Source organism: Rhincodon typus, chromosome 17 (assembly GCF_021869965.1).
Source record: "Rhincodon typus isolate 14 chromosome 17, sRhiTyp1.1, whole genome shotgun sequence".
NCBI lineage: Eukaryota > Metazoa > Chordata > Chondrichthyes > Orectolobiformes > Rhincodontidae > Rhincodon > Rhincodon typus.
In genome coordinates this window covers 33,994,547-34,008,537 of record NC_063348.1, presented here as the reverse complement: position 1 = coordinate 34,008,537, position 13,991 = coordinate 33,994,547, and the positions used below count along the sequence as shown (strand labels likewise).

Sequence of the window (13,991 nt, the reverse complement as noted above, 5' to 3'; positions counted from 1 at the left end):
ATACATTCCAGTGCACCATTGCTGTCATAGGTTAATATTGCATTTTTGTAAGAAATAATCCAACAGTAGTTTTCAAAATTGGAGTTTCTTTTCCAACCTCTCAGAATGCTTATTCACGTAAGTAGCATTGGATATTAGGGGAGTGCAGAAACAGAAAGACCTTGAGGGTTGTATATACAGTTCTTTGAAGGTGGCAGAACAAGTTGAAGAAACTATTTTAAAGTGTTTGGCATCCTTGGTTTTTTTAATAAAGGAATAGATTGTAGAAGCAAAAATATTTTGTTGAACCCTTAGAAAACGATGGTTAGGTTCCAGCGGAAGGATTATATTCAATTCTGACATTGCATTTTAGGAGGGATTCTGAGGCTTTGCTAAGGGTGCAGATGAAATTTATTAGAGTTGTTTCAGGGATGAGGCCTTCATTTGTTTGGAGAGACAGGATAAGGTGGGATTGATCAAATCCGAGCAGAGAAGGTTAAGAGGAGACTTGGTAGAGGTGTTAAAAAAATCATAAATTAGGTAGACAACTTTTTAGTGTGGGAGAGTCTGTAATCAGAAGACATACATTGAGGTAATTGGTTAAAAAGCGAGAGGCAGTATGAGAAAACAGTTTTTACTCGGATTTGTTATGATCTGGAAGATGTCTGAAAGGATGATGGGAGGATATTAATTAATAATCAACAATGAATTGGATAAATATTTGAAGGATGAAAAAAAGGCTGTGGGGCAAGAGTACTTTATGGGACTAGTTGAATGGCTGTTTCAAAGTGTTGCCAGAGACAGAGAATGGCCTCCTGTGCTGGAAGATTCTTCAGTCTTTCAAAGAACCTGTCTGTAAGGGAATTCTCATGGACTAGTTAAACTCAATAAAACCAGTACCTAATCTAATGAAACATCGTTTGACCCCAACTTCTCTTAGCGTAAGAAAAAGTACCAAAAACTATTATCTTAAGATTAAATTAACGGCAATATTTCAGTTACCATTCCCAAACAATTTTGACATATTCCCCATGAATCCTGAAAATTAGCCTTGTGCATTTGAATCCATGCACCTTTTAAACTTACTTGCATGTACAGTACAATTCAGTACAGCATAGAAACAGGCCCTTTGGCCCACCAACTCTGCATCGATTCTAAACCTTACTTAGACCTACTACTATGTTTCACTGATGTCAAGAATAAAGATGTCTCTCCTCCTTCCAATGCTCCGATCAGTTTATTCCAGGCCTTTTGATGATTATTTGATCTCACTATTGACCTTAATTGGTGGAGTCACTGGTTTGGTTATCTCCTTGCCCAGTGACTTATCCGAGACACAGACTTTTCCACCTGATGCCTAATTATCCCTTGAAGGTTTATAAGGCCATTGTCCCAACTGGACCCTGTATTTCATCCCTTGGCAATTCAGGTTTTAATCAAACTGTCTAATCACAGGGACAAGTAGTCTAATTATAACTGCAGTTTATGACATTAATGACCAAAACTCCATCTCCGGTTTCCAGGCATTATTCTGATGGAATAATGTGTTTTGGAATAGTGTGGATAAAATTAGACCTCGTTATGCATAACTAGGTTTTCACCTTTCATATCCATCAATGATTCAGTCATCTGCTCTCAACTGCTATGTGATGTGGGTCAATACAGTGAAAAAGCAGGTTTCTTCCAACTCACGTGACATAGATTTAATCTTCACTGAAATCTCCAACCACTGAGATGGTAAGACTCTTTGTGTTCCATGACACTTTACAAATTTTGTATAGTCTTAGACAATCATCTCAAATTTATACTTTAAATTTTAGTCAGTTATTAGTAACCCGTGAGTTAGAAGGTAATTCTCAGTGCTTCTTTTGTGGATTGATAGTTCAAGATGGTGTATGAGTGACTTCAGACAGGTAATAACTTTGATAGGAAATTCCCATTCATAGCTGCATTAGGAGAAATTGATCTGGATCTGTTGTCATTGCCTTGAAGGCCAAATTCAGTGATTAGCTGGATTTGTAGCTTGCTTAGTTCAGCTTTCTTGATGAGGTAGACAACTTTATAACATCTAACCAATACTGACTAAGGATATTAGCGCATCTCTACCCCAGTAAATATAGTGTGATTTTCATGGTAAGTAACTCCCAAACTGAATACCCCCTATTTATTTCTGGAATTCTTTCTTTGATCTCTTTTGTTTTTCCTTTAATATTTGTTTCATATCTATTTCATAAACAGAAAATGTGTATCAAAGATTTGAGTTTAACTTGCTTAGAGTTACTTTGAATGAACAACATAGAAATGAGCTATTAGGTCCAGCTGGTAAGTGCTCCACGCAAATTTCCTCCCACCTCTTTTCATCTCACCCTGTAAGCAAATCCTTCTATTCTTTTTTCCCCTCATTTTTGTCAATTTCCCCACAAGTGCATTCGTGCCCATTTCCTGTTGTAGCTAATTCCATATTCTAATCAGTCTCAGGAAGGACATTTCTCTCGAATTCCCCATTAGATTTATGAGAGATCTTATTCTTATGGCCTCTAGTTCTTTTTCCCCCACAAGTGGAAGTGTCTTTTCTATTAAGCTTCCATAACTTCCAAACTTTCATAAAATCTTCACATCAGGTCATCCCTCAGCTTCTCTTTTGGAGAAAAAAAGCTCCAGCCTGTTCAGTTTTTCCTGATAAATATAATCTTATAAGTTTGACAAATCGTACTTGGCGTTACTGGAATTGTTTGTAACTCAGTGTTAAAAAATCGGTTTCACTTGTGGGGTTGCAGCTATCAGATTTGGTGTCTTTCAAAGTTAACCTGGGAGATCTATCACATCAATGTTTTGCCTACTGACGTTTGCTTACTTTTACAATGATAGGCCATAAAGTCACTAGACTGTTTGGTAGCTGTTCAGATTCTTCAGCTGTATTGTCAACAAATTGTCTAATGATTGACCATCAAAGTAGCCTTGTTGTCCACATCTATCATTGCAGTTTCTTTAGACGTATGTGATGGCTACTGCCTCCTTTTTAATGTGTGACTGACATTTTGCTGCAGTTGTTAATGATTCAGATGCTGATGGTTGATTCTGTAGTCTTTTTGGATAAATGCTACATTCCATCACTGAGGCCTTCACATCGTAGAATAAGACAGTGTAAAAGGAAGCCGTTTAGCTTCTTGTGCATCTGTTGGCCCTTTGAAACAACTATCCAAATTATTATATGATTAACCATTTGCTATTTGTTTCCCATACTTGTGTAATTTTTAAATGTCTAATTATTTATCCAGTTCCCTTTTGGATATTTCTTTTGAAACTGCTTCCACTGCCTAGGCAGTGCAGTCCAAATTATAGCAATTCAATGTATAACAAAATGTTACCGTACGTTGCCTCGGGTTGTTTCACCAATCATCTAAAATCCATAAATCTCTAGTCAGAGAGTGTGACCCTTCTTTTGGACAGCTTCTCATTATTCATGGTTTTGAACATCTCTATAAATTTTCCTTTAGCCTGTCCTACTCTAAGGATAACCATTGTGGGCAGTCTGCCCAAGTAATTGAAATCAGTCAACCCTGAATATATTTTGCACCATCTGTAAGGTGTTGACATCTTTAATATGAGGCATCTCCACAGACTGGAGTGCTCTGTTAGAATTATGATATAACTGATATCAGTTCGACACTCATCGGATAAACTCTGTGGTGTTTTAAAGAGGTTAAATAAATGCTAACAATTAATTGAAAACAGAATTCTCCAAATGTTGGAGTTCTGAAATAAAAAACAAAGTTCTGGAGAAACTCAGCAGTTCTGAAGTCATCTGTGGAGAGAGAAACAGTTTAATGTTTTGAGTCCTTTGGCATTCTATTTGGAACAGTAATTAATGGCTGTTCCGAACTGTCTAACACACAGATTTCTGAGTATGTTGGGATGCAAAGTCAAATATTTTGAAAACTTTTCAAGATAAAATAAAGGAAGCCTTGCATTTATATATCACATTTCATAACCACTGGACATTGGTAAGTGGTTTATAGACAATAAAGTACTTTTGAAGTACTTTATCACTCTTTTATAATGTAGGAAATGTCAGTTATTATGCAAGTTGTACACAGCAGTATGATAATCACTAGGTAATTTGTTTTAGTGGTGTTAATTGAGTGATAAACATTCAACAAGACAAGGGGAATAACCCCTCCAATTTGTTCTTCAGAATAATGCTGAGAGATCTTTTACATCTGCCCAAGGCAGACAAGATCTTGGTATAGCATCTCATGTGAAAAATCTACCTCTAAATGCAGTGTTTCCTTAGTAGTGTTTGTGTGATTTTTGTGCTCTCACAGTAGAGTGGCACATGAGCCTGAAATTTTGTGATCTAGAGGTACGTTTGTTACTAACTCGACTACAAACTCATTAAAGTATTGTTTACCCAAAGAGTGGTGAAAGCATAGATCTGTACCACATGGCTTGGTTCAAGTAGCATAGATTCATATAATGCGAAGGTGGATAAAATACAAGAGGGAAAAGGGAATGGAAGGATATTTTTAGTGTATTTATTGAAGCAAATACAGCAGAGGAGACTTGTATCGAACATAAACAGTGGCTGAATGGTCTGTTCTGAATATTCAAGGTAATTATGTAGCTAGGAGGAATTTTAGTGTTGTTACCCTTAAGACTACAGTAAATAGTGAGTACACTGAAATTTTATAGTCAGTTAAAAAGGAAATGCTTATTGAAATTGTTCCTTTGTATTTCAGTATATAAAGAAACTTCATGTGCAAGAGAGGGCTGTTGAAGAAGCCAAATTAGCACTAAAACCCTATTACCAGAATAAAGAGATCACCAAAGAAGAGTATAAAGAGATTCTACGGAAAGCAGTGCAAAAGGTATGAACACAGAATGAATTTTAAAAAGAACCTTGCAACTAAGTGTCTTGATAGAATGTGGCAGCAAGATGCTTTAGAAAGGCTGTGTTTAAATGGAAATAGCCTTTTAAGTCTTGAATCTAGTTAAGTTTAAGTAAACAATTTAATAGGAAAATGAACTGTGGACTTTGTTCATTATTAAATATCAATCTAATCTGATAGCTGTGCTAATAATCGTGAGCAATACAGTTTAAATCCCACGAGCAGCCTGAGATTTTGAAAATAAAAGCTAGGGTCAGTAAAAGTATCCATGACACTGTCACACTGGTGCAAAAATCTGTTTGGTTTATTAAGATCCTTTTAAGAAAGGAAATTTAATGCCCATACCTGGCCTAATTTGACTCCAGTCCTACCATCAACATGATGGTTGACTCAGAAATGTTCTCCTAGTGGCCTAGTAAATCACTCACAGATTCATAGAGCTGTACAGCACAGAAGCAGACCCTTCTGTCCAACTTGTCTGTGCCGACCAGATATCCTAAACTGATCCTGTCCCATTTGCAGCATTTGGCCCATATCCCTCTAAATCCCTCCTATTCCTGTACCCATTCAGATGCCTTTTAAATGTTGTAATTGTAGCCGCCTCCATCACTTCCTCTGGCAACTCGTTCCATACAAACACTACCCTCTACGTGGAAAAAGTTGCCCCTCTTACTTTAAACCTATTGCCTCTAGTTTTTGACTCCCCTGCCCTAGGAAAAAGATCTTATCTATTCACGCTATCCACGTCCCTCATGATTTTATAAACCTCTATAGCGTCATCCCTATAGCTCAAACCCTCCAATCCCAGCAACATCCTTGTAAATATTTTCTGAACCCTTTCAAGTTTAACATCTTATCCCATAACAGAGAGACCAGAACTGAAAGCAGTTTACTAAAAGTGGCCTCACCGATGTCCTGTATAGCTGCAATGTGACATCCCGACTCCTATACTCAACGCACTGACCAAAGAAGGCAAGCATGCTGAACGTAGTCTTCATGAACTATGCACCCGCATCCCAAGATCTCTTTGTTCGTCAGCATTCCCCAGGGTCCTACCATGAGCTGTATAAATCCCTCCCTGGTTTGCCTTACCAAAATACAACACCTCACATTTATCTAAATTAAACTCTATCTGCCACTCCTGGGCCTATTGGCCCATCTAATCAAAGTCCCATTGTACTCTTGAGATAACCTTCTTCACTGTCCACTACGCCACCAATTTTGGTGTCATCTGCAAACTTACTAACCATACCTCCAGTATTCACATCCAAATCATTTATAAAAGACAAAAAGCAGTGGACCCAGCACCGATCCTTGCGGTACACCGCTGGTCACAGGCCTCTAGTCCGAAAAACAATCCTCTACCACCACCCTCTGTCTCCGACCTTCAAGCCAGTTTTGTATCCATTTGGCTAGCTCCCACTGAATTCCATGTGATCTAACCTTGCTAATCATCTACCATGTGGAACCTTGTTGAACGCCTTGCTGAAGTCCATATAGACAATGTCTACCGCTCTGCCTTCATCAGTCTTCTTTGTCACTTCTTCAAAAAACTCAATCAAGTTGGTGAGACACGATTTTGGGAATACTCAATTGTATAAAAGCTGCAGTAGTTCAAGCATGCCCACAATTACTTTCTCAGAGGAGCTAGGATTGCGAGTTAATGAATTCTGTGCCTAAGCCTTGCTACTTTTGTCCTTAATTCCACTTGTGCAATCAAGTTAAACCAATGAGTTACTTCTGAGCCAATATGATGGCTGCTGTGCAGGATGACCTGACAGGCAATTTACACATAGCAAGGCCTCTTAAACAGCAAATTCAGTGAATGGCCAGTTTTTGTGTGATATTAGGGGATGTAAAATCTTGTCAAAAGCAGCAAGGGAATACTGCTACATGATCTTTTACTCAATACAAGCAGAAGAAAACCTTGGTTTAACATCCCATCCAGAAGACAACAGTTCCATGGTAATACACCAAGCATCTAGATTAGCTCTGAAAAAGGATTCATTTTGGTGAAGTTTTTTGTCTCTCACTCAGGACGGTATCAAGATACCAATGTAAAGGAGAACAACATTTTATACTGTATAGGAAGAGAGTGCTGATTGATTGGAAAGTGTACTCTGACTGGTAGAGATGTTGACATGGAGAATGCACCAGTTGGATGGTGAATGTTAGTTAACTGCGAACCTTTGTTTAAATTTAAGCCAGACAGGTTAGCTCTGATTGGTCAAGGCAATGCCCCGAGGAATGAACCAGAGAATGGCTGCCACCTGTTTTACGTTGAAATAGATGCAATATGTGTATGTATTCACCCAGACTACAAAGAACAGGACCTTGTGTATTAATACGTGTGGCTTCCAATATTTGCAGGTGTACCAAGCTGCGAGTCCGACTGTCAATAATTTAACATTGGTGGCCAGCATAATTCCTGGTGCACTCTGGATAAAATGTACTAAATAATCCAATCACTTAATCACACTCAGTACCTTGCGTGTTACAAACAGCTGAACGAACATGCTGTTTGAGACAATCCACCAGTCTTTGGAACATACAGCCACATCATGTCAGCAGTGAAATATACCACATTACTCAGTGACTTTTTGGCGTAATGGCAGGGGACTATTAAGAACGAATACCACACTTGTTCCTGCCTGCATAGTAGTAACATACAAAAGCTAGCTTCACCTTGTGCTCAGATTTTTATGATGTGATATATCCTTCCAGGGTAATATGAAGTAGACTGGGCATTTTTCAGGATTAAAAGTGGCAGCCTTAGGCCCACACAAAAGATTAGTCTTACCAGCAACCTTCCAAATAGAGCCTGAGCCATTTGCTCACCATGGAAGCCTGACGTTGAAATAGGGGGCATCAAAGGTGTTTTGCCTTTCTCAAATTATTTCTTGTTGTATATCACTCAAACTCATGAATGGGCATAAGGCTGCAACTTTTCAAGCTGCTAAACAATCCTGAATGTTGTAAGCATTAGGATTTGATTGTCAGTGGGGTTTGCAGTAGGGCTTGCATAATGGAAACTACATACCTTAATTCACAGAGTTCTGCTCTTTGCAGACAGGAATAACATAGGCATGCAGCAGCGATTTTAACCTAACAAACTAAACAGCAGCCATTCTCAGGTTTGTTCTTCATGGCAATGCCTTGATTTATCCGTTAATTTGGCTGGTTTACATTGAAACCTAGTTTAGTAGTTAACTAACTACCAGTTATCATCTAATTAGTATATTCAGAATGGCAACACCTCTATCAGAGTCCGCTAGCTAACTGATCAGCACTCTCTTATACAGTATAAAATGTTGTTCCTCTTTACCTTGGTATTTTTGTGGATACCTTGATAGCTGCAAGGTGAAAAGCGTTGACAAAATGTGTTCAGCAGTATTCAATTCCATACTATGAAACAACTATTTGTGTGCAAGAGTCTAGGTTATGGGTTGAATCCCTGAAGTGAGGCCTGAATCTCAAATTTCTGTCTCAGTTGAGAGTGCTGTTAACAAAGCCAAGGTGATGTAAAGACAAACAACTAGTGCAACAGAAAAAAACATGGTTTCTTTGGGTTCAAATTGGAATGAACGTTTTAACACAAAGTATGTCTTTTTGAAAATATTATGCTACAGATCTGCCACAGCAAGAGTGGTGAAATTAATCCAGTCAAAGTTGCTAACCTTGTGAAAGGTTATGTGGAGAAATACAAACACATCAGGAAATACAAGAAAGGAGCAGAAGGAGAAAGCAGCAAAGAAACAGAGGCAAAGCCAGAAGCAAGCTGAATGTGTGAAACCTACAAAGACAATACCCTCTTTGGTTCATTGTACGGTTTCTCCTGTGAATGTGGAGAACACTCCGAGACCAATTATAACAGGGCAATGTTGACTGCAGCACCGAGACACTTTATATTTCATGGTTTCGTCAGTCAATGTATAAATGCGCCTGGGAGAAAGGAAAAAAAAGAGGCCAGAAGATCTTCAACTGGAACCTTCCTGCCCATTGTCTTTTCTTTTGTACAATAGAACACAATTTCACACTGTGACTGTCTTTCCTGCCATGAATCCGATTTATAGACATTGTTTGCCTTTAGCATAATGTTCCTTTCCTTAAGATCAATTGAATACTTGAAGCTCTGTTTAGTCAGTCTGATTGTGCCTGATACAAGGTAAAAGTCTAAATAATTCGGGTTTATAAAACATTAGCCACTTTTTTCAAACAGTCTATTTTTAGGTTACTCGTTTCTGGTTAAATCATAACATCTTGGCTTATCAAAATTTGCTAAAGATCATCAACGCTCTAAACTGCTTGTCATAAGTTATAATTTAAAAGCCATATTTGCATCTTTTATTGCTGTAAATAATATTCAAATAATTCATTTGTTAGAGAAATGGAGTGTTTTTTTCCTCTCCCCAATATGAATAATTATAGGTTTGTGATGATAAAATGCATTGTAAATGGTACGTTGGGTTCATTCTTTCTGTTTTCATTGTGCTTAAACAACCCAACTAAGATTAGAATAACAATGCATAGAAACTTCTTGCTTAAATACTCATCCTGATTAATCAAATTGGTCAGCCTTTTGGACACCTGTGGTTCTTGCAAACTAGAACATTGTGCTGGGACTTCAGATTTCGGTAACATTAAGAGCAGCAGGAGACTATTCAGCTCCTCAAGCCTGTTACTTAGAAACAGGAAAGGATCATTCAGCTCCTCAAGCAGGAGAGGGTGAAGGCCATTAATGTCACACACAACAACGATGAAATTATCTCAATCCTGAAGTCTCCAATTATTGCACAACTTTCACAGTCTACTGGGGAGAGATTTTCCAGATTTCCGCTACTCTTATCATGTTACCTGAATATAGTAATTTATTTTATTATTTCAGCATGCAGTAATTTCGTCTCCACCCTAAGTTGCCCTGGCAATGAAGTGGCTTGTCGTGCATATTGTGTGGGACTGGAGTTGGCTGTAGGTTCTGGTTAACATGGGATGATAATTTTCCCTTTCCTGAAGGGCATTTCGTAACTAAAGCAAAGTACTGCAGATTCTGCAAATCTGAAATAAAACCAGAAAATTCTGTAAATAATCAAGCCTGGCAGTGTTAGTGGAGAGAAAGAAACAGTTCACATTTCAGGTTGATCACCTTTCATTGATAATTGCTCAAATTCATGGTTATTGTCAGCGTACTGGTCAATAAATTGCCTGTTGTATTTACAATTGACAAAACAAATGGAATTGTTTTGCCAACTGTATTTACTATAAACTTTCAACTGGTCCTGAATTCTACTCCTTCCACCTCCCTGCCTATTTCCAATATGCCTATTGGCTTAGCTCCTGCCAACATGCACTGGTTCTCCAAGCCTAACACATCTATTTCATCCTTAAGGCTCAAACACATTGTTGCTCTAAATCTAAATTCTGTGCATCCTAATCACCTTGCCTATTTAGCTGGTTCTGATAGGGATTCTGTGTTAACTTCGTCATTATCTACTCTGTACCCATTTCCACTCCTCTGTCAAGGCCCTGGATTCATTTTTATTATTCACAATGCCTTATTAATGGGAATTGACTGTATTGTCCACATCACAGAACATTTGGCATGGTTTAAGTTTGCCTTTGGACATGAGTTTTTTTAAGCCATTTTCCATCTTTTTAAAGAGAAAACAGGATTAGTCTGTTTAACTGTGTTAGTACATTTGCAAACCTTTTCATATTGCTTAAACAAAAGATTATTTTAAAGAGACATAAAATCAAACGTGACAAGGGACTATCCTTTGAATTGTCCTTGTGTTAAACTGATCCCTGAAAGCTTTAGACCCATTGAAAACACTTTCTCTGAACACAGTGTGGAAGTTAAATTGTTTTGAACATGCATTACATTTTCTAATTTTTCACATTTAAATTCAAATGATTTTAATTCAGGTGTAACTGAGAGGTAAGGTGAGAATGAATGTTCCATCTAGTCATGGAGAATTCAAGGGGCAAGACATCTAATCAGGCTCTCTTTTTGTTTATTTATCAAATATATATTTTTCTCTCGCTTTATTGAAGATAGATTAAAAGATGCTGTGTACCTGCCAGTACAATAGCTAGGTGCCTAATTCTACAGGGTCTGTTCCTGATTTGTCCAGAGTTAGCTGAACTCAATTAGCGCTTTCTGTGTCTGAGATTAATTTCACTGATCAGGCAGGCAAAAAATAAACAGGTCCAAGATTCTGTTCCTGATTAGTGGGTGAGGACAAGAGTCAGAATCAGTTGCGACTGAATAGCTGATCAACACCCATCGTCTAGGTGAAGAATGTGACTTGACAACCATATGTAGGGAACAATCCCACAATGAGTGGAGAGCTGTGAAGTGATCCTAGAACAATAGTTGATTGCTTGCCATATCCAACAGTAATAAATTAGTTATTACATATGCATAATTGATTGCATTCAAATCTCTGCGGGAGATCCTGCTGAGGCTGTGCAGTGCTCTTATTTTCATTGATGGAATCTACTGTGTATAGTTTTGACAAGTGGAATGTGAAAACAAATCCCTAAACTTTAGAGATGCTGCAACACACTGACTGATCCTGGGAGTTGTCTAAATGAACTATGAGAAATAACCACACTAATTGACTTCCCCTCAGGAGCTGAAAGTTCTTTTGTATGTTTACGGATTTACCAGCATTGAGTGATGAGGTTTTGGGTCTTTTGAGTTTTTTTTTAACATGCATTTTTAAGAAAAAGCCTTTCTTAGCAAGCTTTCAATTCATGAGTGTGTCACATCAGCAGGAACATATTACAGTCAATTAGGAACAAGGGACTTCAACAGCAGTCTTTATAAACGCTTCTGAGTAAGTTATATTCAATTTTTAGACATCCTTGATGAGATTCTAATTCTTTTCAAAGAATTTTAACAGGCTTGGAATTTGCTTTCCTATTTCCACTTGGATGCATTAGTAAAATCACATAATGGACAATTGAGGCATTTAAAATTTTTACTTTAATTTTTCTGACAGATTCATCGCTGACTGCTTAGGATTTAGCCACTGTGTGTGAAGACAAAGTTTTTAAGTAGAATTTTCAAGGCGAACTGAGTTTACTCTTTATTGATAAATGATTTGAATTAAATGTCAAAAAAGTGTTGATTTCAATTTCCAACAGCTGTTTACACAGAAATCAATTACAAATCTTTGTGTCCTATTCTGGTTTTTTTTTTTGGATATTCAGTGTCTGGATGAAGACATTGTTGAGAAGGCTGGCAGTCTGTTCTGCCTGTTTCTGGTTTCCCTGAGAGGTTGTTGGTGAGCTACCTCAATCTGTTGCTTTGTAGCAGTTTCATGCAGCTGAGTTCCTTGCAGGAAGTAGTGATAATGTGGAATGGAGTAATGTAGATGTCTTTACAAAAAGAATATTTATAGTAATGCCATTAAGACAAAATATCCCAAGGTGCTTCTCGAGAGTGGTTAGTGAGAATGAGTCACATAATGAGACATTAGTGCACGTAGCCAAAAGCTTGATCGCTGATAGCAAGTTTAGTTTGATGTCCCTGTTTTATACTCGAATATTCTAACTTTTCAAAAACTACAACAGAATGTAGCCATTTACCTGCCATTTACAACTCCCCACCCCTCCCCAATTTATCTACTGTTCTTTGAGTAAAAATAATTACAGATCTTGCCAGTGCTAAATTTCTGCCCTTTAATTCATACCAGATTTTGTCCAAAGTAGAGGGTTGAATTTCCCAAATTGTTAATTACAGAGACTTAGTGGGCATGCAGTCTGTTGCTGCAAATTCCCATTTTAAGGCCTCTATTTTGGCTGCAGCTGCCTCTCTTTGCGTTTTGAGTGCTGACTTAGTACAGTCCTAGGTTTTTGTCACTATTTTCGGCACAGAGTGAAGGTCACTGGAGAACACTTGCTGTAGTGGTGCAACTTGATACATCAAAGCATTTAATCACATCCGCGCTGCATCAGCTTTTTAGTGACATGTTAGAGGAAAGGTTCAAAATATTCTGCTGGAAAAGCTGAAACTTCTTTCTAAAAAGCAAAATTTGTCCTTGTACAGCCAGGAATTATAGACTGTTGTGTGATCATTTTGAAGGTTGAGATATGACTGGAGATTGCAACATGAATTCCTTGTTGACCGATGTGTTTAATCCAAGGGATAAAAAGCTGAACTCATTGAAGTTGTTGAATTGTTATCAAACATAACTGGTTCATTGATATCTTTTTAGAAACACATGCTTACATTTCTGTAATGCATTTCACAACCTCAGGATGTCCTAAAATGTTTTGCTGGTAATCAAGTACTTTCGAAGTCATGTTTGTAATAAAGAAAACTCATTCAATTTACGCAATCAAATCCCAAAAGCAAATCCAGCAAGCAACAATGAGATGTTACCAGATAATCTATTCTAATGATGTTGGTCGAGGGGAAAGTATCAGTAGGAACATGGAGAAGATCATGCCCTCCTTAGAGAGAGTAATCATAGACAAAGGAACAGAAGTAGGCCTTTTGGCTCAACTCTGCCACTCCATTCCACAAGATCTCGGCCTCGGCTGGTCTCATAATCCTCAGCCTCATTTTCCTGCCTTTTCCCCATAACTGTAGATTCTCTCTTTGAGTAAAAATCTCTATCTCAGCATTGAACATCATTAATGATCCATCTCCTGCAGCTCTCTGTGGTAAAAGAAAATTTCGCAGGCTTCTTCATCTCTGTTTTAAATGGGTGACCGCTTAATCTGAGATTGTGCTCTCTGGTTCCACAAGGGGAAATGATCTCTGAGCACCTACCCTGTCAAACCCCCTAAGACTCTTGTGTGTTTCAATAAGGTTGTTTCTCATATAAACTCCTTGTCCAATCTACTTAACCTCTCATAAAATCCCTGCATACCTGGGATCAACCTGGTGAAGCATTTCTGGACTGCCTACAATGCAAGTATATCTTTCTTATTGCTGTTTGCAATATTCTAGGTGTAGTCTAACTTATAAACCTAATAAAATTTTAACATGACCACTATTTTTATACTCCTTTCCCTTTGAAATAAAGGCCACATTCAATTTGCTGAAATCTCTCTGTGCTGCAACTTTCTAAATTTTTCTGCATTTAACTAATATTAAACACTCTTATTCTT

General features: G+C 37.8%; 1 protein-coding gene across 1 annotated transcript in view; it reads left to right on the top strand.

The window, feature by feature from the left end:
• LOC109935039 (PHD and RING finger domain-containing protein 1-like) overlaps positions 1–13,786 on the top strand; it is a 29,606-nt gene extending 15,820 nt beyond the window's left edge. The window contains exons 6-7 of the mRNA XM_048607341.1: positions 4,719–4,847; positions 8,498–13,786. Coding sequence (XP_048463298.1) covers positions 4,719–4,847; positions 8,498–8,650 — 282 coding nt within the window. The 3' untranslated portion in view covers positions 8,651–13,786. The remainder of the gene's footprint in view (positions 1–4,718; positions 4,848–8,497) is intronic.
• The last annotated feature ends 205 nt before the right edge of the window (positions 13,787–13,991 follow it).